The sequence below is a fragment of the Myxocyprinus asiaticus genome, chromosome 45 (assembly GCF_019703515.2).
Source record: "Myxocyprinus asiaticus isolate MX2 ecotype Aquarium Trade chromosome 45, UBuf_Myxa_2, whole genome shotgun sequence".
Taxonomy (NCBI): domain Eukaryota; kingdom Metazoa; phylum Chordata; class Actinopteri; order Cypriniformes; family Catostomidae; genus Myxocyprinus; species Myxocyprinus asiaticus.
In genome coordinates, this window is record NC_059388.1 from 30,339,673 (window position 1) to 30,365,734 (window position 26,062).

The 26,062-nt window shown below is 36.2% G+C and overlaps 1 protein-coding gene across 1 annotated transcript; it reads right to left on the minus strand.

Annotated features, from left to right (window-relative positions):
• Nucleotides 1–1,327: 1,327 nt before the first annotated feature.
• Nucleotides 1,328–26,062, minus strand: cmah (cytidine monophospho-N-acetylneuraminic acid hydroxylase). The gene is made up of 15 exons (XM_051688960.1): nucleotides 25,972–26,062; nucleotides 22,490–22,725; nucleotides 21,847–21,938; nucleotides 20,903–21,015; nucleotides 19,620–19,810; nucleotides 18,076–18,156; nucleotides 17,916–17,982; nucleotides 17,718–17,799; nucleotides 16,657–16,794; nucleotides 14,364–14,499; nucleotides 14,051–14,194; nucleotides 13,440–13,614; nucleotides 13,179–13,295; nucleotides 11,656–11,771; nucleotides 1,328–2,875 (listed from the first exon to the last, which is right to left on the minus strand). Exons 2-15 carry the CDS (start codon nucleotides 22,693–22,695, stop codon nucleotides 2,755–2,757), a joined length of 1,779 nt encoding a protein of 592 aa, XP_051544920.1. The 5' UTR covers nucleotides 22,696–22,725; nucleotides 25,972–26,062; the 3' UTR covers nucleotides 1,328–2,754.

Consider the following 26,062-nt stretch of genomic DNA (forward strand, 5'->3'; position numbering starts at 1 on the left):
TTAAGTACTGCAGTGCATCTCCTCCTCATTGACTGCACCAGATTTGCCAGTTCTTGCTGTGAGATGTTACCCCACTCTTCCACCAAGGCACTTGCAAGTTCACAGACATTTCTGGGGGGGAATGGCCCTAGCCCTCACTCTCCGATCCAACAGGTCCCAGACGTGCTCAATGGGATTGAGATCCGGGCTCTTTGCTGGCCATGGCCGAACACTGACATTCCTGTCTTGCAGGAAATCATGCACAGAACGAGCAGTATGGCTGGTGGCATTGTCATGTTGGAGGGTCATGTCAGGATGAGCCTGCAGGAAGGGTACCACATGAGGGAGGAGGATGTTTTCCCTGTAACGCACAGCATTGAGATTGCCTGCAATGACAACAAGCTCAGTCCGATGATGCTGTGACACACCGCCCCAGACCATGACGGACCCTCCACCTCCAAATCGATCCCGCTGCAGAGTACAGGCCTCAGTGTAACGCTCATTCCTTTGACGATAAACGTGAGTCCGACCATCACCCCTGGTGAGACAAAACCGCGACTCGTCAGTGAAGAGCACTTTTTTCCAGTCCTGTCTGTTCCAGCGAAGGTGGGTTTGTGCTCATAGGTGACGTTGTTGCCGGTGATGTCTGGTGAAGACCTGCCTTACAACAGGCCTACAAGCCCTCAGTCCAGCCTCTCTCAGCCTATTGCAGACAGTCTGAGCACTGATGGAGAGATTGTGCATTCCTGGTGTAACCAGATGTGATATTCGGATGTACCGATCCTGTGCAGGTGTTGTTACACATGGTCTGCCACTGCGAGGACGATCAGCTGTCCTTCCTGTCTCCCTGTAGCGCTGTCTTAGGCGTCTCACGGTACGGACATTGCAATTTATTGCCCTGGCCACATCTACAGTCCTCATGCCTCCATGCAGCATGCCTAAGGCACGTTCACACAGATGAGCAGGGACCCTGGACATCTTTCTTTTAGTGTATTTCAGAGTCAGTAGAAAGGTCTCTTTAGTGCCCTAAGTTTTTATAACTTTGACCTTAATTGCCTACCGTCTGTAAGCTGTTAGTGTCTTAACGACCGTTCCACAGATGCATGTTCATTAATTGTTTATGGTTCATTGAACAAGCATGGAAAACATTGTTTAAACCCTTTACAATAAAGGTCTGTAAAGTTATTTGGATTTTTACAAAATTATCTTTAAAATACAGTGTCCTGAAAAAGGGACGTTTCTTTTTTTGCTGAGTTTATATTTATACACTGGTGGCCAAAAGTTTGGAATAATGTACAGATTTTGCTCTTATGGAAAGAAATTGGTACTTTTATTCACCAAAGTGGCATTCAACTGATCACAGTGTATAGTCAGGACATTAATAATGTGATAAATTACTATTACAATTTGATTTTTTTTAAACTACTTTAAAGAGTTCTCGTCAGAAAATCCTCCACGTGCAGCAATGACAGCTTTACAGATCTTTGTCATTCTAGCTGTCAGTTTGTCCAGATACTCAGGTGACATTTCACCCCACACTTCCTGTAGCACTTGCCATAGATGTGGGCAATGTATTTCTGTCCTTGTTAGAGCCAGTTGTCCTTTGTCTTTGAAGACTGTAGTGTACACCTTTGAATGAAATCTTTTCAAGCATTGTATAGCCTTCATTCCTCAAAACAATGATTGACTGATGAGTTTCTAGAGAAAGCTGTTTCTTTTTTGCCATTTGTGACCTAATATTGATCTTAAGATATGCCAGTCTATTGCATACTGTGACAACTCAAACACAAACACAAAGACAATGTTAAGCTTCATTTAATGAACCAAATATCTTTCAACTGTGTTTGATATAATGGCAAGTGATTTTCTAGTATCAAATGATCAATTTATCATGATTACTCAAGGATAAGGTGTTGGAGTGATGGCTGCTGTCCTCTTAAATAGTGATGGTGCTGTTTTTTACATCAGTAATGTCCTGACTATACTTTGTGATCAGTTGAATGCCACTTTGGTGAATTAAAGTACCAATTTCCTTCCGAAACAGCAAAATCTGTACATATTGCCTTAAAGCATATGTCCGTTTTTCAATCAATAAACAGGACAATAATAATGTGATAAAGTGAAGGGCGAGAGACATTTTTCCAATTCATTGAAATTAATAGTTTAGCATGCAACCAACTTAACTTAATGTTTCTTTGCAATATTGACTTGATTTAAATATTTATTTGATTGATCTTAAATGATTTTATTATGTGAGAAGAAAAAGAGTGCCAAGTGAAACGTGACATGAAACTAACACAGATGTGTAGGAAATCACTCATTATACAAACAAATTTGACCTCAGAACTGACCAATCACAATTAAGTATTCTAAGTAACAAGTTATAACATTCTACAGGATTAATTTAATCATTTGTACACTTAAAACTACAAGATGTGTTTTTGTGTTCATTAGTTGTGTGTGTGTGTATATATATATATATATATATATATATATAAAAGATTTGTGATTGTGTTGCTTAGGCATGAATTAAAAATTATGATTGAGCAGCATTATCATTAATCTTAATAAATCATACTATTATTATTAGTAGTCATGAATAACATTGATATATTAAAAATCTGGAGTTACACACCCCAAAACCCCATCAAAACAAAAGCAATACATTTACAAAACAACTCAAAACATCCTTATAGTGAGTCATTTCAACTGTGCGGTGCTAGAAAAGTGAATAGACTTAATGTGTCATGAATGGGATGCAAAACGGTGTTTGCATTAACACAGCACACAGACGCCATTGCTGTCCTCTCTCCGATCTGTTTCAGAGACTGTTTCAAGGAAATGGTCCCAGTCTGGAGCTGATAGTGGTAATTCTGTCTGAAAATGATTCCAGAACCTGCCAGACAAAAACATGATATTATAGATGAAAATCACAGACTAATTTTACACCCAGACTGTCTACACTGGATGCGTCCGTCACGTCGTTTCGCGCTGACGCTGCAGTGCAAACTCGTCCATCTTAAAATGAGTTTACTTATGAAATATTGATTAATGAAGTGGAAAGTTCTGCCTCTAAAATCTGATTGGATGAGCCCTGTTTAAAGCCTCAATCCACCTTTTTCCAGAGCCCGGAAGTGTTCCCTGATTCATAACGGACGCTTGTTTTCATTTTCCGGTCTCCACTGTTTTTACTCGCACTGGCATACTGTATGTTATTAGTAGATAATGTGATGTTTAATGTATTCAGTTTGTAAAAACTGTCCAAAAGCATGTGGCTTCATAGTGTCGGTACTTTACAGAGACATGATGAGCATCTTTCGACATTGACTTATAGTCAAAGTTTAAGGGGTGTAATGGATGATGTCACCGAGGTTAGTTACATTAATATCATTAGCTACTTTTGAGCTGTTATGACAGCCAACAAATGCACAAGTTGAGCCTGAACTCATTTTTACTTCAACTAACACTTGAAATGTTTGGAATGCTCATACTGGTAGTTTGTTATGGAGACCGGAACTAGAAAACAATTCGTCATCATGGTGCCAGGAAAACTGTGGATAAACAACTTGTGGTAACGCATGGCACAGCAAAGCATACTATGGTATTACCATGGTAAATGTACAAAAAAACATATAGTACGTGTTGTTGAGTCATTCCATGTCAAATCAACCAGATGTTCTTTAGTTTTTGATAATTCTGTTACTGGTGAGAGATAAACAAATGATGATGAAAGCCAAAATGTTAAATGTCATGGATCAATATTTACTGAATAATCGATTATTTCGTAGAGAGGGGTCAAATGACCTTATCTGAAGCAAAACTACAGGTGAAAAAAATAACCTTAGAAATGTATTTTTACACAGAAATAGGTAGGTCTATTGCTAAAATCAGTTTCAATCAGCCAATGATATGATTCACACTTTTTTGTGTTGTTTTTTCCAAGTTTGAATGCCTGTAATTGCAGAAGTATTAAAGATATCTTAACCCTGTAAAGCCTGACATAGCCTACTGTATGAAAGAATTGTCAGAAACATTAAACTGTTTTAAGTACCATTAGTTAAACTTTAAAAAGTTGTCGGAACGGTTGATACATTCGGCTTTAAAGGTCATTATCCTCATTTTTATGCAGGACATTTATTATTGAAGTTTTTCTACAGGGGTAAATCTTGGGGTATTATCAGAGGACTCCCTGGGCTTTTCAGAGATGCCAAATGTTTGAGAGTTTGGCCATGACAACTTCCTCTTCTTGTTGTATAAATATGGACTGAAATGTATCACAGTTCAATTCAGCACGTCATAATACAATATCAATAACAATTTCTATCATATGTATTTTATGCACCAAACACTATATTGACTTTTAAAAAAGGGAAAATGTCAAACTTTTTTCGCTGGGTCTCATGAACTTATGGTAAGATGACATCATAACAGCTTGTAATGTAAAATAATGAGATCTTTATAATGACAGAGCAGGCTGCATGTATGAAAATACACAGAAATATTAGTTCACACTTTACATATATCGTATAAATGTATATGTCAGAATATTCAAAGCTCTGTGATTTTGTTTGTGGTGGGCATGAATGTAATGTAATGATGATTAAGAAATATTCCTTGATATTTGATGCATGGATTTCAAAGGGGGATTTTCAATAAAATAATATACAAAATTTTAACCAAGCACAAGTTGCTTATATTCAGCAAATACTCATTTTAAAATATCAGTAACAATATAATCATTACTGTCACTTTTACTTTATTAAAATAAGCTGTCATTTATCCCAACATAAGAGTCACTTTTCATTTTAAATAGATCGATATAAACATTGAAACCACTTTTTGTTTTTACAAATAACCACTAGATGGTGCCATAAACATGTGAAACTTACATACTATAGGCTGTTTGGCTCATCAGCTTGAACAGAGAGTGAAACAGGAGCCATCAAACATTGTGTCTCATATTTGATACACACAGCATTATAGGGTTAATATCCTTTTAATATCATCTCTATAAAATAATGTATTACTCCGTAAATACTGATCCATGGTGTTTTATATTTTTACGTTCATCATTTATGTTTATCTTTCTTTATAAAAAGTTTTAACAAAATCAGAAATTTAAGCTGGTAAATAATGGAAAAACCCTCTTACTTTTATTTGAACTTGTTATTGGAATAATTTATGATTCATGTAATACTGTAATCAGTGCAGTTTTAGTGTCGTACATGGTTGTGTGTATGGCGTAATTTTTATATCAACAGAACTTGAATTTGAAAAAGCCTTGTGTATATGAGTGTTATGAGTGTAATTTGATGTTATCGAAAAATGTTGCTGTTAATTTTAAATATTGAAAATAATTTGTGTGAATTCACCCCAAAAAAAAAAAAAAAAAAAAAAAAAATTCAGGTTGTGAAATTTAAGTTTGTATTATTCAAGTGGTGGATTTCAGGTTGTGAAATTCAGGTCTCAATATTCAGGTTGTTGAATACGGGTTGAGAAATTCAGGTGGGAAAATTTGAGGATGACATCCGGGAATGCAAAGAAGAGTAAACGAGCATTGATGTAATCCATCTCTCTCTTGGACAATTGCAAAATGATGGAAACAGCTCAGAAGTCATTTTAAATGAATGAATGAATGAATTAATATATACAGGTGCATCTCAATAAATTAGAATGTCGTGGAAAAGTTCATTTATTTCAGTAATTCAACTCAAATTGTGAAACTCGTGTATTAAATAAATTCAGTGCACACAGACTGAAGTAGTTTAAGTCTTTGGTTCTTTTAATTGTGATGATTTTGACTCACATTTAACAAAAACCCACCAATTCACTATCTCAAAAAATTAGAATACATCATAAGACCAATAAAAAAAACATTTTTAGTGAATTGTTGGCCTTCTGGAAAGTATGTTCATTTACTGTATATGTACTCAATACTTGGTAGGGGCTCCTTTTGCTTTAATTACTGCCTCAATTCGGCGTGGCATGGAGGTGATCAGTTTGTGGCATTGCTGAGGTGGTATGGAAGCCCGGGTTTCTTTGACAGTGGCCTTCAGCTCATCTGCATTTTTTGGTCTCTTGTTTCTCATTTTCCTCTTGACAATACCCCATAGATTCTCTATGGGGTTCAGGTCTGGTGAGTTTGCTGGCCAGTCAAGCACACCAACACCATGGTCATTTAACCAACTTTTGGTGCTTTTGGCAGTGTGGGCAGGTGCCAAATCCTGCTGGAAAATGAAATCAGCATCTTTAAAAAGCTGGTCAGCAGAAGGAAGCATGAAGTGCTCCAAAATTTCTTGGTAAATGGGTGCAGTGACTTTGGTTTTCAAAAAACACAATGGACCAACACCAGCAGATGACATTGCACCCCAAATCATCACAGACTGTGGAAACTTAACACTGGACTTCAAGCAACTTGGGCTATGAGCTTCTCCACCCTTCCTCCAGACTCTAGGACCTTGGTTTCCAAATGAAATACAAAACTTGCTCTCATCTGAAAAGAGGACTTTGGACCACTGGGCAACAGTCCAGTTCTTCTTCTCCTTAGCCCAGGTAAGACGCCTCTGACGTTGTCTGTGGTTCAGGAGTGGCTTAACAAGAGGAATACGACAACTGTAGCCAAATTCCTTGACATGTCTGTGTGTGGTGGCTCTTTATGCCTTGACCCCAGCCTCAGTCCATTCCTTGTGAAGTTCACCCAAATTCTTGAATCGATTTTGCTTGACAATCCTCATAAGGCTGCGGTTCTCTCGGTTGGTTGTGCATCTTTTTCTTCCACACTTTTTCCTTCCACTCAACTTTCTGTTAACATGCTTGGATACAGCACTCTGTGAACAGCCAGCTTCTTTGGCAATGAATGTTTGTGGCTTACCCTCCTTGTGAAGGGTGTCAATGATTGTCTTCTGGACAACTGTCAGACCAGCAGTCTTCCCCATGATTTTGTAGCCTAGTGAACCAAACTGAAAGACCATTTTGAAGGCTCAGGAAACCTTTGCAGGTGTTTTGAGTTGATTAGCTGATTGGCATGTCACCATATTCTAATTTTTTGAGATAGTGAATTGGTGGGTTTTTGTTAAATGTGAGCCAAAATCATCACAATTAAAAGAACAAAAGACTTAAACTACTTCAGTCTGTGTGCATTGAATTTATTTAATACACGAGTTTCACAATTTGAGTTGAATTACTGAAATAAATGAACTTTTCCACGACATTCTAATTTATTGAGATGCACCTGTACAGTATATATACAGGTATATAACCTATTTATACAAACTATATATATATCTATATATGAACGGCCTGAATTCGTGGCATGGATACAACAAAGTGCTGGAAACATTCCTTAGAGATTCTGCTCCATGCTATATACTGTATATATGTTCTGTATTTATATATAAAAGTATTCCACTTGCGATTTACTGCTCTGACAAGTGTAATCGCCAGTTCCCATACAAACCAATGTCTAAATGTTAACATGGGCAACGTTACCCTGTGAAACCGTTAAAATCGATCTTAAACGGGGCCTGGGTAGCTCACTACCACCCCTGGTGTCGCGAGTTCAAATCCAGGGTGTGCTGAGTGACTCCAGCCAGGTCTCCTAAGCAACCAAATTGGCCCAGTTGCTAGGGAGGGTGGAGTCACATGGGGTAACCTCCTCGTGGTCGCTATAATGTGGTTCTGGCTCTGGGTGGTGCGCGTGGTGAGAATAGCGTGAAGCCTCCACACGCACTAGGTCTCCGCAGTAACGCGCTCAACAAGCCACGTGATAAGATACACAGATTGACGGTCGCAGACGTGGAGGCAACTGAGATTTGTCCTCCGCCACCCGGATTGAGGCGAGTCACTACACCACCACAAGGACTTAGAGCGCATTGGGAATTGGGCATTCCAAATTGGGGAGGAAAAAAATCGATCTTGAACTGTGTCAAAATCATTACATCAGTTTTCAATGAAACAATGTGGTTTAATAATGATACCTACATTTTTAATAATGTGCAAAACATCTTTTCTCTGATCCTTGGCAATTAACATTGAACGAATCTGCTGAAAAGGCAATTCAGATTATTCACTTGCACGCGTACATGCCCAGATTACACGATCAGCTGACCAGCTGATCCACAACACCAGCCAATCTCAGTGGTACATCACCGTAAACAACTCTCATTCAGAAGTTTCAAATGTTTTTGCGTTGATTTGTGGTCTGATGAATTACAAAAAGTCTGTGATGATCACATCTGTATGAATGTAAGAGCTGCTTTTAACTCATAAAGAACACAAAAAGCGAAAGCAACCGAGGCAGTGTTTATGACTAATGTTTACATTGTAGTCTGGCGGTGTGAATAAGTCTGTGCTTCATAATCTTACAGTATGTGTTGTTTATTGACCAACATTAGTATATACACATAAGAAATATACTGTAAATTGACATTATAGTGCTTTATTTGTTTATTATATTGTGTTACAATCATGACATAGTCTGGGTGTTAAGAAATCAACATTGTCCTATGTGCATTTTCTGTTTAATTGTATGCGACTCCATTGTGTTATATACTATATATACAGTATATATACTGTATTTGACATGTGCACAAAACTGACATGTCTAAATAAAGAAGAAACCAACAAGTGAAGCCGTGTCACTTGAAATATAAAACTTTAATGAAAGAAAAATAAAATGTTGGCTCTGGTAAGTAAACAGCAGTATCACTTTTTCAAGATTTATAAATAAAAACAAATATTTCGCCGGTTTTGCCGCATCCCACAGCGCAGCACACTGTCTGAAAGTAAATGGAAGTTTGTTCATAAAGGCGGCGTGGTCATACAGCGATGTCACATGTAACAAGTCAATATGCTCTTATATTACTGTGAATTATTATTTTTTTGGTACATGTACGAATTGAGTGTCTTATAAAGGAAATTAATATAATAATACCTGATTAATAATAGCTACAGGAAATGACAAACAATATTTTATAGGCCTCTGTATTATTATTATGTTTTTGTGATCGTTAATACTTTAAAGAAAATGTGAGGAACAAAAAGACTGACATTTCAGGTTAAATGACTCGTAATGATCACTTTTGTATTTTGATCTTTCACGCATGCATTACATGCAAAACAAAAGAAACTATAATGGAATACAGCTGTCTAATTTTACAATGCAAGAAGGAACAAAGAGGTACAATGCAAATGCACATATTACAGAACACTTCTGTAAAGTATATAGATGAAGCCCTGGTTTGTATTATCATGAAGGTAACATGGTCTGCCTGAAAATAAACATAATAAATAAGACTGACAAATCATCAGTAGTCTACATATAGATATATATAGGTCATATATATATATATATATACAGTCATATATATATATATATATATATATATATATATATATATATATATATATATATATATATATGTGTGTGTGTGTGTGTGTGTGTGTGTGTGTGTGTGTGTGTATAATAAAAATATATATAGGTTATATATTATATATTTATAATATACAGTATATATATATATATATATATATATATATATATATACAGTATATGTATAATAAAAATATATATAGGTCATATATTTATGTATGTATATATATATATATATATATATATATATATATATATATATATATATATATATATATACTGTATATTATAAATATATGACGTATATATATCTAAATATAATACACAGTATATATATATATATATAATAAAAAATATATATAGGTAATATATTATATATATATATATATATATATATATATATATATATATACATGTATATATATATATATATATATATATATATATATATATACTGTATATTATAAATATATGACGTATATATATTTAAATATAATACACAGTATATATATATATATATATATATATAATAAAAAATATATATAGGTTATATATTATATATTTATAATATACAGTATATATATATATATATATATATATATATATATATATATATATATATACAGTATATGTATAATAAAAATATATATAGGTCATATATTTATGTATGTATATATATATATATATATATATATATATATATATATATACTGTATATTATAAATATATGACGTATATATATCTAAATATAATACACAGTATATATAATAAAAAATATATATAGGTTATATATTATATATTTATAATATACAGTATATATATATATATATATATATATACTGTATATTATAAATATATGACGTATATATATTTAAATATAATACACAGTATATATATATATATATATATATAATAAAAAATATATATAGGTTATATATTATATATTTATAATATACAGTATATATATATATATATATACTGTATATTATAAATATATGACCTACATATATATCTAAATATAATACACAGTATATATATATATATATATAATAAAAAATATATATAGGTTATATATTATATATTTATAATACACAGTATATATATATATATATATATATATATATATATATATATATATATATATATATATATACTGTATATTATAAATATATGACGTATATATATTTAAATATAATACACAGTATATATATATATATATATATATATATATATATATATATATATATATATAGGTATATATAATATATATATAGGTTATATATTATATATTTATATATATATATATATATATATATATATATATATATATATATATATATATATATACTGTATATTATAAATATATGACGTATATATATCTAAATATAATACACAGTATATATATATATATATATAATAAAAAATATATATAGGTTATATATTATATATTTATAATACACAGTATATATATATATATATATATATATATATATATATATATATATATATATATATATACTGTGTATTATATTTAGATATATATACGTCATGTATTTATAATATACAGTATATATATATATATATATATATATATATATATATATATATATATATATGTTCAACCATTTTTTATCTCACAACCGTTAAAAAGACGTATAGAAATATATCTTGATACTTCTCAACTACTAAAATGTGATTTTAATTTTTTGCAGACTTGCAGTTAAAAGAGGTAGTTTGATTATTCATTTCCACTGGTAAATGGTAAATGCCTTTCGCCCATATGATTATGAAATAAGTTTCTTGATGAAACTTGCCGTTAGGAGACGGATCCAATTTACTAATTAAGTTGATCTTTTCTTCAAAACACCTAAATGAATCATTATGATAAGTATCCCTAAAGTATTCCTTTTTGTTTTTCACAATGTTGGTGTCACAGTTGTTTAAAATTACTTTTGAGCTGTTTCCATCGCTTTGCGATTGTCTGAGAGAGAGATGGATTACATCGACACTCGTTTGCTCTTCCTTGCATTCCCAGATGCCATCCTGGAATTTTGCCACCTCAGTTTCTCAACCCGTGAGACCTGAAATCCACCACTTTAATAATAAAAACTTGAATTTCACAACATGATTTTTTTAGGTGAATTCACACAAAATATTTTCAAATATTTAAAATTAACAGCAACATTTTTCGATAACATCAAATTACACTCAGTCTTTTTTCAAGATCATGAATTCGGAGGCTTCAAGCTGATATAATTCTGATGCCATATGTGTGTTTGGTTTGTATGTATTTGTGTGTATCTTACTTGTGGTGGTAAACATCAGGATCTCGACTCATTTTGTTATTGAAGCCGATGTACAGATCGTCCCATAACCGCCCGTTCAGAACCACGTGTCTCATCACCCCCACTCTGTTCTTAATCTAACACATACACACACACACACACACACACTTTATTTATTAGTGGAGTTTTATTGGTGTATTAGTGTAACAGTATAAGGACGAGCAAGGAGGAGGCGGGAACCGGCTGAACAGTCAACATAAATTTTTAATGCAAAACTCAACATAAAACAAACATAAACCATCAGACAAACAGACACACGCATCACAGCCGCGTGTGTCTCACTCTCACTCAAACCGGTGCCTCCGGCTCCCCTTTTCCCTCTCCCACTGATCAGCTGACTCAGCGCTGGCCGTGCACCATGCCCTCCTCCTCGTCACAATTAGTTATTGTTAAAGCAAGCATCACTATTACTATTGCTCATAGTGACACTGAAAAACAAATGTATTAAATGATGAAGCAGAAAAGATTAAGAACTTTCTACACTGAATAAGTTTGGATAAGCGTACACTTGAAAATATTAAGTAAATTTGACATTTGTACTTAATTTAATCATGTAAAAATTAATGCTCTAGCTTATAAGTAAATATTATTTAAGATTGTTTATCTTTACAATTCGTCATCATGAATCAGTCCTTAAGAAGAAAACCTTGTCATATTTATTTGCTAATTTGAGTAAATTAACGATGGTAAATAAAACTAGTAACATTGGCGGATTTAGGCATGGGCGATATGGGCAGTTGCCCAGGGTGGCATCTTGCGGGGGGGGGGCGGCACGAGGCACGCACCCCTCCGGTCAACAGCTTTGGGGGGTGTTGAAGCGGGTTTCGCCCAGGGTGCCATATAAGCTAGAACCACTACTGACTAGTACATTTTACTTAACTTTTCAAAGCTGGTGTTTCCAGCATGCACAAGGCTTGAATAATTAATAAGCTTGCATGGTTCCACTATTTGCAAGTTTATTTACATCGTTTTATAGTTTAATTTATTGTTAATTTATTGGCCTGGTTGCTAGGGAGGGTAGAGTCACATGGGGTAACCTCCTCGTGGTCGCTATAATGTAGTTCTCGCTCTCGGTGGGGTGCGTGGTGAGTTGTGCATGGATGCCGCGGAGAATAGCGTGAAGCCTCCACACACGCTAGGTCTCCGCGGAAACGCGCTCAACAAGCCACGTGATAAGATGCACGGATTGACGGTCTCAGACGCGGAGGCAACTGGGATTCATCCTCCGCCACCCGGATTGAGGCGAGTCACTATGCCACCATGAGGACTTAGAGTGCATTGGGAATTGGGCATGCCAAATTGGGGAGAAAAGGGGAGGAGAAAAATAAAAGTATAAACATTGGCGTGTACCTCGTCCTGCACTGTTTGTGCTACAGACATGAATGATGCGGCTTGTTAAGAAGGGAGGTCTAAAAACTTTATTCATTGCCATTGAGATTAAGAGCATTTTCAGGCTAAAGGTCAAGGACATTTTTCTCAGTTACCTCCTCATATGAGTGATCTCTATCCGGTCTTTTATCTGGGATGGAAAGATCCATAAAGTCCACAAGGTAATTGTAACCACCATCCAATGGCTTGAAATCATCATCGGTCTCAATTACCTGATGAGAAAACATTCGTCGGTATATATATATATTAACAAGTATGTTGTTACGACATGATTCCACTCTTATGTGTTTGCTTCTGCTAACAGCAGCTGTATTTGTCAGGTCCACCACCAGTTTGGCTATTAAAACATTATTTACCCGAATGACCAGATTGTAGCCTTTAAATCCGGCCCAGTTATAATAATACTGGATCCAGCTTTTGTATTTAAAGATATCAGCTGAAATAGCAGCATTCAGCTCATCCAAATACAAGTCAAAGTCCCAACTGTCCTTATAGATCTTTGTACCATTTGGCGGTTCAGTGATGGCATTCCTATGATTGTGGTATTAAAACCAGAAAAGAAAATGCATACAAAATTATAAATGGAAATAATAGCAGAAAGTAACAAGAACTGATGGGCATTATCCTAACTAACGCTGCCTCCATTTACAAGTAAAAAAAAAGTAATATAAAAGCACTTTTGTGCAAAATTAGGAGCAGACAATATGCATTAGGTGCTATTTCTGTGTAATTTATCCATTCAAATCAACTTAAATGCAGAATTATGCTATCATGCTACATGCTAATAGACACATGCTATATAAACATGCTCGCATGCTACTTACCAATACATACATGCTTCACATACCCTAACATATTTGTGCTAGACAAACAAGTACACATGCTACATACCAATGTTTACATGATCTACTTATATTAGTACACTCATGCTACATGCTAATGCTAATTATAAGCCGTCTGAACAGACCTGTTGGATTTGTCAGCCAGAGTGAGGGCCAAATCCAGCACAGAACCAGGTAAAGGAGTCCAGGTTAAGGTATTTGGGCAGCTCTTCCTTATAGATGCATTCAGGTCTGCTGGGTTGTTCTTGATGTTTGTCTCCTTTATGTACCTATTAGTCACGTTCAAATATTCCTGTTATATCTTCATCAGTTTTTAACCTGGATGAATGCTTATGTCTTAATGAGAAAAAATCACTCCACCTTTATCAAATAATGTGATATGGCATACTTGAGCTAAACATTAGGATGAATTTCTCATGGTAAAGAGTTTAAATAGACCTGTCTGAAGGGTGAGCTTCGGTGAAGTAACCAGCGAACGGACAGTAAATCTTGGGCTGCAGGGACTTCACCAGCATCGTCTTGTAGTTTAACAGTTTCTTCCTCTCATTCTTAATGAAATCTGCCTTCCAGCTTTCTGTCGACCAAAAAACCCCCACATTAGAATCATGATTCCAGACAGATGTATGCTTTACTATTTATTTTGTACAATGAGACAAAGCAAAAGTACTACATTAAGTCATTTCAACCTTAAAAAACTACAGTCGGGTCCAGAAGTCTGAGTCCACTAGTGAAAATTTTTGCCTGATTTAATACCAAAATGTTCATGGCAAGTTATTAATATACTGTAATAATTTAAGTGAAAAGCGGGATAGGTTTACGTATATTAAGTCATTTCTTAGTATTTGGTATGTCCCCCTTTTGCTTTTATGACAGCATGCACTGAAACTGGCTTGAAAGCTTTTGTTTTTTAATTTTTATCCCTTTTTCTCCCAATTTGGTATACCCAATTCCCACTTCTTAGCAGGCCCTCGTGGTGGTGTGGTAACTCACCTCAATCCGGGTGACGGAGGACAAGTCTCAGTTGCCTCCGCTTCTGAGACGTCAATCCGCACATCTTATCACGTGACTCGTTGTGCATGACACCGCCGAGACTCACAGCATGTGGAGGCTCATGCAACTCTCCGCAATCCACGCACAACTTACCACACGCCCCATTGAGAGCGAGAACTACACTCTAATTGGGACCACGAGGAGGTTACCCCATGTGACTCTACCCTCCCTAGCAACCGGGCCAATTTGGTTGCTCAGGAGACCTGGCTGGAGTCACTCAGCACACCCTGGATTCGAACTCGCGACTCCAGGAGTGGTGGTTAGCGTCAATATTCGCTGAGCTGCACAGGCCCCTAGTTACACAAATATTCTTAATCATAAACGTCTTAAAGACATCTGCTGAATGTCTTATTGACATCTGAGAGGAAATGTCTTATAGGCATGTTGCAGATGAGCAAACAACCTAAAAATGTGTGTTCCAGAACACAAGGGCTGAGCAAAAATATCGATTTTCCAATGCACTGCGATCTTTGTTTGAACAATCTCGATATCGATTCTGAAATCCCAAGATCGATATGTTACTCTATGTGGCAACCCTCTATAATGCAAGTAAATCACACGCATGTGCAAACAAATCTCACGCTATGTGACTAAAAATGTCTCTGATTAGCCACTGGCTAGTAAATGTTCAGATTTCACTCACCTGTGATTGAATATTATAGTGGAGAAGTTATTAGCAAAGAGGTCCTTTCACTGCGTGTTGAGAGTAAAAGTTTGGTTTAAGCCTTTTATATCTTTGTTTTAACTCTTTATAATAAAGAGCATTAGCTGAGAGAGAATTTCTTTTGTATATAAGCAAAATGGACATTGTAACTGGACATAGAATCGAGATCGGAATCAAATTGTATCGAGAGCTTGTGAATCGGAATCAAAGCGAATCAGGAAATCTGTACAAATACCCAGCCCTAGGAAACACACACATAAAATAGACATCTTGGTGAAGTACTTGAGCTATCAGGGATGATCTGAGGAAGAGCATCCTCTGCGGTTCAATGGAAGCAAGGAAATCCGACCGTACAACGGAGTTAACATGGTCAATGTCTGTGAATTAGGCGAAATTGGTCGAAAGTTCTGCTGCTGAAATCGATCTGTGCTTACCAAAATTAGAATCACTGCCCCCAGGGGTTGAAGCTGGAAGTGTTGCTGACCAATTTGAGGTTTAAATGTCCACATGGTGATGCCAAAATTGTAGTTTTATTTGTAAATTATGTTATACAGTCAACAAGAATGCATATTTTATTAACCTTACATTCTTACCCAAACCATAAACCTAACGGTCAATGAAAATGAGTGAAAATGCAACCTCTGAGGTGTACTCGACATTGTTTATGTGCACAGGATTACTTCCTGCTTTCCACCGAACCCGTGTCTCAGAGGTTGCTCAATAGCCCCACGGGACAAAGTTAACAGATTTCTATTGGCCGAATGGTGTCCATTTCAGGGTGGATGAACATTCGGAAGCAGCATGTCGATTTGCCATGTGATCATGATGCACAAATTTGCTTTTAGATTAGTGATGTAGAAATAATGCAGAATTACATGTTTCTTCATTTTACCTCATGCTCTAAAAATCCAGTCTTAACTGAAAGAAATCCCAGATTTTCAATGTGGTCTCAAACTTTGGGACTTGTTTGTCTCTTGCACTTTATTCCCCATAATCTACTTTATCAAACAATCACACCTGTGTATTTGCCGCCATAAAATGTCATTGGAAATCCAGATGCTCCACCTGCAAAGTCGCTCATCATAATGTCAACACCATGTGGCAGACGTCCGTTGTTTGGTCTAGTGCAGTCGACTGTATTCAAGATCATGTGACCTTGGAAGAAGGTTCAGGGTCTTTGATTAAGCACATGATTAACTTTCATTTCATTTGGCACCAGGTTTGACATCAATGACCAAACAGCATTCATTCTCACAAAAACAACAATCTAAATCTATAGAATATCTTCCGAATATATGTATATTAAGAACAAATCGTACAGACTAATTTTATATGTTTTTTTTTAGTGCTTTTTTCTTCTTTTTGGAGCTTGACAGATGCCATCATGATGAACATTTGCATTTCATTGTATGGAAAAGAGCTGTGTAAACATTCTTCAAAATTGTGTGTTTCACAAGAAAAGAAAGTTATATGGGTTGTGTACCATAGTAATAAACCATAGTAATAAACCATAGTAATACCATAGTAATAAACTATTAAAGTTCATATATAGATACATATAGACAGTGTACAGTCTTAAAATGCAATTTTACACTCTGCAATATCAACTCAAGAATATCTTTGCTGTGGCTGCAAGATCTGCACTTGAAGATCTGCATTTGTTTCAGTATTGTATATAGGCGTGACTAAACTATGATATACTGTAGATCTGAATTGTGATTTGACATATTGTGAAAGGATTTACATGTACTCTATACTGTCACAGCATTCAGATTACGTTGCGACATCTACTGTACCAAACCTCTTTCTGTTATCAGCTGCACATTAATTAATCAATTGCACATGGCCTCCTGTTTATCTTCTTTCATTTTTATAATACACGCTTAGACAACTAGTTAATGACATATAAACTGTAAGCCTGTCATCAAACGGATGTTTGAACTGTATGTACAGGATTAAGATATGATTGAATTAATTGAGATTGAAATATGAGATTTGTTATGTATGTTTTTCAGACAAAACATGTTCACATAACACTTAGTCTTAGAGAAGAGTTAGACAGCGACAAAATGAAATACCTTTATATTCCACGATTAAGCAGGTATCCATCTCAGGGTGAACTCCGTCCATTAGAATCATAAATCTCAGGTTTTCATCGACCTTGAAAAAGATCGATTTTTTTATAAAGCAAAATACTCAAAAATATCATGAAAAATATGGTGTGTGAAAAGTATCCATGAAGGGAAAAAAAAACTAAAAACAGGTGAGTCACTTACATTCTGCCATACACCAAAAGGCATGACGTTGATGTTTGTTAAATTCACGCCACTTTTCCCCAGATACCTGCCAGATAATTGTTATACATTCTGTTTTTCCACTTGTGCCTGCTTGGCAACAGACTCAGAAGAGATTCATTACTTTAAAGGCTTTTCTTACCAGAACACCGGCCGTGAGGTGTCTCCAACATAAATGGGAATATCAGGCCGCTCTTTGGAGAGAAGTTTCAATGTGGGGTAGCTGATAAAAGAGAGATATTATGTTAGATTTTAAAGGATGTTTATGCGTTGTGCCAAACGAAAGACTGCAGAAATGTAACACCGTCTTTACACTAGTGAGGCGGCACAGAAGCTAGCTAGCTGTCACTAGAGGAGGTTGTCACAAGGACGCTATCTCACTAACATGGAAAAAAAACAAACATTTCTAGAGCAAGTAACTTAATCCCGCTATCCATATGTGGACAGCGGGACTAAGTTGTGAAATTTCAAATAATACCAAACTATAGAAAGTCAGTCAGATTGTTCATTATGTTTCCAGGAGTGTTGGTTATTCATGTTTTTGAGACGTTACAGACATTACATCAGAAATTAGCATAATTAATTCAGATTTAAAGTAATGACCAGCATCATCCAATCACTGTCAACCATGTTAAAATAAAATGATACGTTATAAATTCTGAATCTATGTACTGATTATCATTGTCACATGTCTGTCAAACATGTTGAGTGATCCAAACATCATCTGCAGCCTGAAACTGAACTTTTCATCAGATTTTAGGAGTGAATGCACTTAGCTGCATAGAGAGCTATAGGATGCTCCCTTGCTCCCTATTTAGTGAATGACTTAACCTCAAGTGTGCTATCTGTCTGCACTGGTCTCAGAACAGTTTGAAATGCACCTTATTTTCATCCTAACTCCATAAAAAGCCTCTGAAAGCAACAGTTTCCAGTTTTTGGATGCATCCATTGATTCTCTATGTGATAATGCACAGTTAATTTAGGATTTCTAAGGAAAAAGTGCGCTACAGAACACATTAGTGCACATTGTGTTTAGCAGCCTGGCGTTTCGTGATAAATCGCTAAAAAAAATGTAAATGGCATATCGGATGAAACTAGAGACACTAATCTTTCAACTCAAACAGGTTTCAATGTAAAAACTTACTGAGGTATCGTTCCAGATGTAGTTTTGTTGCCCTTTCTCCCAAAGACAAACTCCGCTGTGGTCAGCACCATGTTGTTTTGTCACATGACGTTTGTTGATGGTTTAACCCTTTACTAACAGCCCGGAGCCTTCTGAACTGAGATAGGTCGGTTTAAAATTTTCATTATGCATTGCTTATAACCAGGGGCTGACTGGCCATCAGGAGAACCAGGACTTTTCCCAAAGGGCCGGCCGTGAAACAGGGCCGCGATAAGCTGAAATGGGCCACAGCGTTATGCAGAACGGGCCACAAAACGGTGCCGTCACTACCGCTTAACAACTTTTGGGCCAGATTTCCCTCCCAGTGGAATGGACACAGAGTCTGAAATGGTTCTTATATGTAGCTATACAGAAATGTACTTTCAAAAATAAAGCTACCCTGAGAAATATTCATCGGAGTAACACTACATTTCCTAAAATCACCACCAGGGGTGCTATGACCAAAACCATCTGCTGAGGAGAGTTTAGCCTAACAAAAGCATGCGGGTGAATGAGAAACAAACCTGAGATGATCGGAGTGCATGTGGCTGATGTAAATGAGATCAGCCTGACAGAGTCTCTCCATCGCATCAGTCGGAGGCTCGTGTAAAAGCCACCATCCTCTGGCAAACGCCGGACCTGTCAGCCACGGGTCAAACATCATCCGCTTATTCCCAGCTTTAAGCTCCATGCACGCATGCGTAATGTACGTCAACTGAAACACAACAAAAGATGCACACCAAATTTATTTACCCACCTGCAAATTTTTTTATAAATTCATGACAGGAGCAGAAATATTTGATAATATCTTGCATAGACAAGGTTAATAAGGTAAAGTCTCATGTTAACATCTATAAGGAGATGTTAGGCAGTATGTTAGTCACCACTGACTTTCATTGCAACTTTTTTCCATACAATAAAAGTGAATGGTGACTGCAGCTGTAATTATGCATAGGAGGGTGAGGCCGGGCCGTGAGGGTGCACGCCTGGTGCTGAGTTGCCCCAGTCAGCGGGAGATAGAGATAAGGAGGAGCCGGGGAGGCCAGAGAGAGAGAGAGACAGAGAGAGAGAGAAAAGTGTGTGTGTGTGTCTACGTGTCAGCGTGAAGCAGTGTGTTATTGTGTGTGCCTGAAAAGTGTAACAATAAATGTCTGTGTGTACTTTTTAACCTGGTACCAGCTTCCTCCTTACATGTATGAACAGTTAAGAACATATTAATGACTTACAATACACAGTTTTAGATGAAAACCATTGGGATTTTAAGGATTTATAAGCTTGAATTCCACCGGGTCAAAATTGATCCGCAAATGCAAAAGGTGTATGCAGATTCTGAACACAGTAGGAGGGTTAAGGAAATACTGTGTCATTATCAAAGACTTTGTAAATCAAACAGTCCTTTATTTAAGTACACCAGACACAGTTTGCTCTAGTGGGTGTGCATTTATTTGTGAGAAATGAAGTCCAAATTTTTGCATATACTGTATTTATGTATACATATCTCCTTTTGTTTTCCACAGAAGAAAAAAGTCATACAGCTTTGGAAAAATATATGAGTGTAAAAGATTAACTGTTCATTTTCAGGTGACTTATTGCTTTAAGCAAAAATACTCTATTTAATCTCACTGTTGTCAAGAAGAAATTCCTGTGATTATCAAGAGATCACTTCTGTCACTTTTCAACCCAGTGGGTGCAGTCAATGTTGTAAGTTCACACTGTTAATGGATGTGTTTGTGTTGAACAACAATCCGCTTGAAGGTATGTTGAGTGTAAAGAGAGATAACTGATTGTGCATGCCATTAAATGTTACCGTGATCTCGCCGGCTTGTAGGGCTTGTGCTTCTCTGGGGTCCACGGTCCAAGGGTCTGGAGGATTCAACTCCACCAACTCTAAACTGCCATCTGTATCTGATAACACAACCTCTACACACATACAAACACAATGCATTAGAATTTATGTATACATTTATATTTATAAATCTTATATGCATATTTATAAATCTGAGTGTAATTGTAAATGTGAATAAATTGCTAGAAATCCTTAATATACTGTTGTAAATTTGAATATATATGTATAAATACCGAAAGTATATGTATAATTCCTGAATATGTAGTTGTAAATCAGAATATATAAATTTACCTCAGTTTACAGTACATGTAAGCTTGAATATATGAACATATCTTTATGCTTTACGCTTGTTTCCATTTCAGGTTGCACGTTGTAGTTGAACAACTAGCTATAAATTCTGAATTTTAAAAGGGTCATGACACGAGGAATAACATTTACCTTGATCTATTGACATGTAAAATGTCATTGTACTATAAAAACATCCTGTACGTTTTAGAACTGGGGGGGATTTTCCCCTTTTTCTCCCAATTTGGAATGCCCAATTCCCAATGTGCTTTTAAGTCCTCGTGGTCGCATAGTGATTCGCCTCAGTCCGGGTGGCGGAGGACGAATCTCAGTTGCCTCCGCTTCTGAGACCGTCAACCCGCGCATCTTATCACACGGCTTGTTGGGTGTGTTGCCACGGAGACATAGCTTAGGAGACCTGGCTGGAGTCACTCAGCACGCCCTGGGATTCAAACTAGCGAACTAATGAACTCCAGGTGTGGTAGCTAGCGTCTTTACCTCTGAGCTACCCAGGCCCCCTGAAAACTTTCTCCTTAATAGAAAAGGGGCATTAATTTAAACCAAGCTACCAGCAGTTGTGTGCTGTAGTTACATTTTCATTTTGTTTTCATTGATCCTACCAAGTTCATCTTGCATGAAACTGTCAGGAGGGTTCACATACTCCATAGAGGCCACGTTAAGTTTCCAGTAGTGTTTGGTACAGCGCACAGTTCTGTTACAAAAACACAAATATGATACAAGTGTACACATTCTGCATGATTTTTAATAAGTGTAATACATTTCTGTGCTAAGTTTGTGTGCTGAATATTTTTTCCAATGCATTTAACATAATGTATATAAAGAATGTGCACTATTATTGCCATAATCATTGTACAGTGTATTTAAATCTTATTCAACTATACATTATACATTGTACAATACAATGTCAATTGCACTTTGAAGTACACAATACAGTGTACTTGACATTGTACTTTGTATTGTTCAAACGTTGCATATTGGTTCCGGTTGTTAGTCCACTCACATTATTGTATATTTCATACAACATTCTGTTCATTTCATATGATATTCTAATTCTGTAACTTTTCCTTTTTCACACTATGTAACCAAAAATTATTATTATTATTTAAAGCTGCTAGAACATTTAGCTTTATGCATTTGACAAGCACACTTTCTTTTAAGCATGCAATGAAGATTAAAACAATATTTTGTAAAAGAGCAAGTAAATGTGTTATTTGCTTATCACATTAGCCTGAATTCACTGACCTGCCATCTATATCCTCAATATCTTTAATGAAGAGTCCACCCTGGTGCTTGCACTGGTTCTTGCAGGCCCGGAGTTTGTCTTTGTCTTTGTAAATGATGTAACATTTGCCATCCTCTGGGTTTTTCTGAAAATTTATGCCGTCTTTTAGCGCCCGGACCGATTCAGCATCCAGTCGCAAGACCATCTGCGCGACCTGAGATGTCATGTTGATCTGGCAGCCTTAGATCCTTAGAACCTTTTGAAACAGTTTCAATAGTTTCAGTATTATGTTGATATACTCAAGCTTCTTACTTATTTAAATTCTATTCTAGCAAGTGTCAGTCTCTTCTCTCCTCTTTGTCCTCTAGTGTTTCTGCTGCTAAGGTTGACTATTAACAGAATTACTGGCACACATTATCAACACATCTCTTATAACTTTACATTTTCTTAACATATTTAAGCAGGCGTGAGTAACCATTTATGAGATTGTCATGTCATGACTGGAAATAGCCTCCCGAGAGCATTCCAAAGATGGCTGACAGTGGACTGACTTACTAGAAAGACTTTGATACTACTCTCCTGTCTTTAACTCAAACCCTGCGACTGGCAAGAGCTAAATCCAAATCATCTGTCATCAGTTATCCACCAGATCCCATTGTCCACCCTCTCCAACCTGGGCATCACAGGAACTGCACTTGGAAGGTTTAAATCGTACCTCACAGGCAGGTCATTCAAGGTCTTCTGGAGAGGTGTCCAAGTCACACCAGCTAACCTCTGGTGTTCCTCAGGGATCAGTGCTTGGACCTCTCCTCTTCTTGATCTACACTATATCACTCGGACCGATTATTAAGGCATATGGCTTTTCCTGATGAAACACAGCTCTAAATGTCATTCTAGCCTTATGACCCCACAGTCTCAGCTTGTATCTCTGCCTGGCTCTCGGAGATCTCAGCCTGGATGATGGAACGCAACCATTAGCTCAACCAAAGACAGAACTCCTTGTGATGCCGGCCAACCCATCTGTTGACCACAACTCCACCATTCATCTTAGTTCAACTAAACTTAGTTCAACATGGAGAGGTGGTTGAGGACAAGCTCAACTTCACAACCCACTTTTTGTTAACCACCCGGTCTTGCAGGTTTCTGCTTTACAACATCAGTATAAACAGGTCTTTTCTATCTAAATATGCTGCGCAGCTCCTGGTTGAAACTCTAGTCATTTCAAGACTGGAATACTGCTCTGATTAAGCCACTGCAGTTGGTCCAGAACACAGCGCCTTGTTGGATCTTCAATCAACCAAAGAAGGTTCACGTCACCCCCCTCTTGATATCACTTCACTGGCTACCTGTAGCTGCCTGCATCAAATTAAAGGTTTTGACTTTGGCCTTTAGGACAGCCGATGGAACAGCACCCTCTTACTTCAACTCACTCCTCCAGGTCAATGTCCCGACTTGCTCTGTGAGGTCAATTAACAAGCAGTGCCTAGTGGTCTTATCGCAACAAGGTACAAAGTCCATTTTATGATCATTCACTTTCTCGGTTCCTCTGTGGTGGAATGAGCTTCCATCCACCTCCCGATCTTCTGAAACCATCTCAACATTCAAGAAACAGCTGTAAACACATCTCTTCTGTGACCACTTAACTCCACAATAATGGCACTTATATTTAGGGTCCAAGCACAGAAGGTACAATGCCCCTATTTTATCTGTTGGTGTTCTTCTTCTTCTTATTCTTCTGCCGAAAGTCTATGGTAGTCCAAAGAACTGTACATGGGAAAGTTATGAAATTTGGCGCACTGATAGAGGTCACTCTCAAATGTAACTGACCTAAATTGGGGGTCTCTCAAACTAACCCTCTAGTTCCACCAAGAGTTCAAAGTTGCACTTAAGTTTTGGCCTATAACTTTTGAACCGTAAGTAACAAAGTCTTTTTTTGTTTGGTACCTTGGGTAATACCTTAAACGGATATATCGCATAATTTTTCAGCTCCGCCCACTCGATATTCCGCCATTTCGAATTTTCTGAAAAATCTTCTTTTTCAAACTCCTCTTAGAGTTTGTTGGAAATTTTGCACGTAACATCTAGAGACTCTCATGACAAAAATATATGAGATTTATTACGATAAACAAATCCGTTCTCATATAACGCTTCAATGAATTTGATCGCAAAAATGCACAAATGGACGTGAGGATATATCAATGCAAAGCTAAAGCGTATTGGCAAATTGTTTTTATTTTTGCTTATAAATTCTGAAGAGATTGGTCTAAAATGATGAGGCTGGTCTCTTTAGATTTCTTGGGGCATACAGAGTTTTATGATACACAGTTTCATATGTCCGCCATACTGGGCATCGGCCATTAAGAATGTTGATTTAAATTGATGTAGATTACAAACGCATTGGCATATCATTACGAAATTTGGTATGTGTCATTTTGGCCATGTCCTTAAGGTACTCAAAAAGTTATTTGTATTTTTATTGAATAGTGATTGAGCAACATAATTTGTGTGAAAAGAAATAATAATAAAAAATTCTTAAAAGGTGGCGAGGGAGACTTTTACCCTACACTAGGGGTAAAAAGCCCCTAGAGGGGTTATAGTGATATCATGTAAATATAGGGACAATAGTTATAGTGCAAAATCTTTCAACTTTTAGACAAATACTTTTGAGACAGCAAGATGCTTTTTGAGTAGCAAATTAAGATAATACTTATTTAACATAACCACTGCAGAAAAGGGTTAACAATTTCCTGTTCATTGCAATCACATTTGGCATTTAATAACAAATTAATCTCCATTGTGATTGGATCAGACAATGTCAATGTGAGCATACTTTGAAAAGTTTTTATAACAAATGTTTTCGCCTGCAAATGTGTTCTATTGGGGGCCTTTAGACCCTGCAACAGGTCTGCTTTTTACCTTTTATCTTTTCACTTATTGGACGGTTCTTAAAAAACATTGTTTTAATCACCCCGAACAAAGCTGAAAATTATAAATAAAAACAAATGTGATAATTTCAGGGATTCTCATTAGCTACATTTTAAAATAATGAACTATTAGATAAAATTACCTCAAAATGAAACTTTAGACATTGCAAGCAATGAGGAATATTTTTGCAGTGTATAGTTTTGGGAGAAAATCAGATCATATTAGCCCCGATGTACCTGTTACGCTACATGATATTAATCAGCTTCATTTTTTTGTCAAGACAAGGCAAGCAGTTTATACTTCATTTCATAATGTATACTTTGGATTCAAGATAGGTTTCACATTAATGTTCTTTATTAAAAACAAATTAAACATCTGTTTTGTCAAATTAATAGCTTCACTGGGTCAAAATGATGGTATTTTCAATGTAAAACCATATGCAAAATATTTGCAAAAGAAACTAACAAATATATAATATTATATTTAAATAATACATTTATAATATTAACCATATATATTTAAATCACATTGATTTCAAAGTTTGTTATACATGCAGATATACAGAGCAGAACATTACCTTTGTCATGCACCGGTACATCCAAGTAAAAAGGAAAAGAGAAGAAGGTGGTTTGAGATCTCAGAACTCACTGTGCCCTTTTGTTCTTAAA

Excerpts from the sequence above, each read along its gene's own strand:
- cmah (XM_051688960.1), bottom strand. The coding sequence starts at position 22,695 with ATGACATCTCAGGTCGCGCAGATGGTCTTGCGACTGGATGCTGAATCG. Across the intron at positions 14,500-16,656 it reads TTATGGCGGCAAATACACAG|AAAGCTGGAAGGCAGATTTC; the intron begins GTGTGATTGTTT and ends TTTGGTCGACAG. Across the intron at positions 13,296-13,439 it reads GCTACAATCTGGTCATTCGG|GTAATTGAGACCGATGATGA; the intron begins GTAAATAATGTT and ends TTTTCTCATCAG.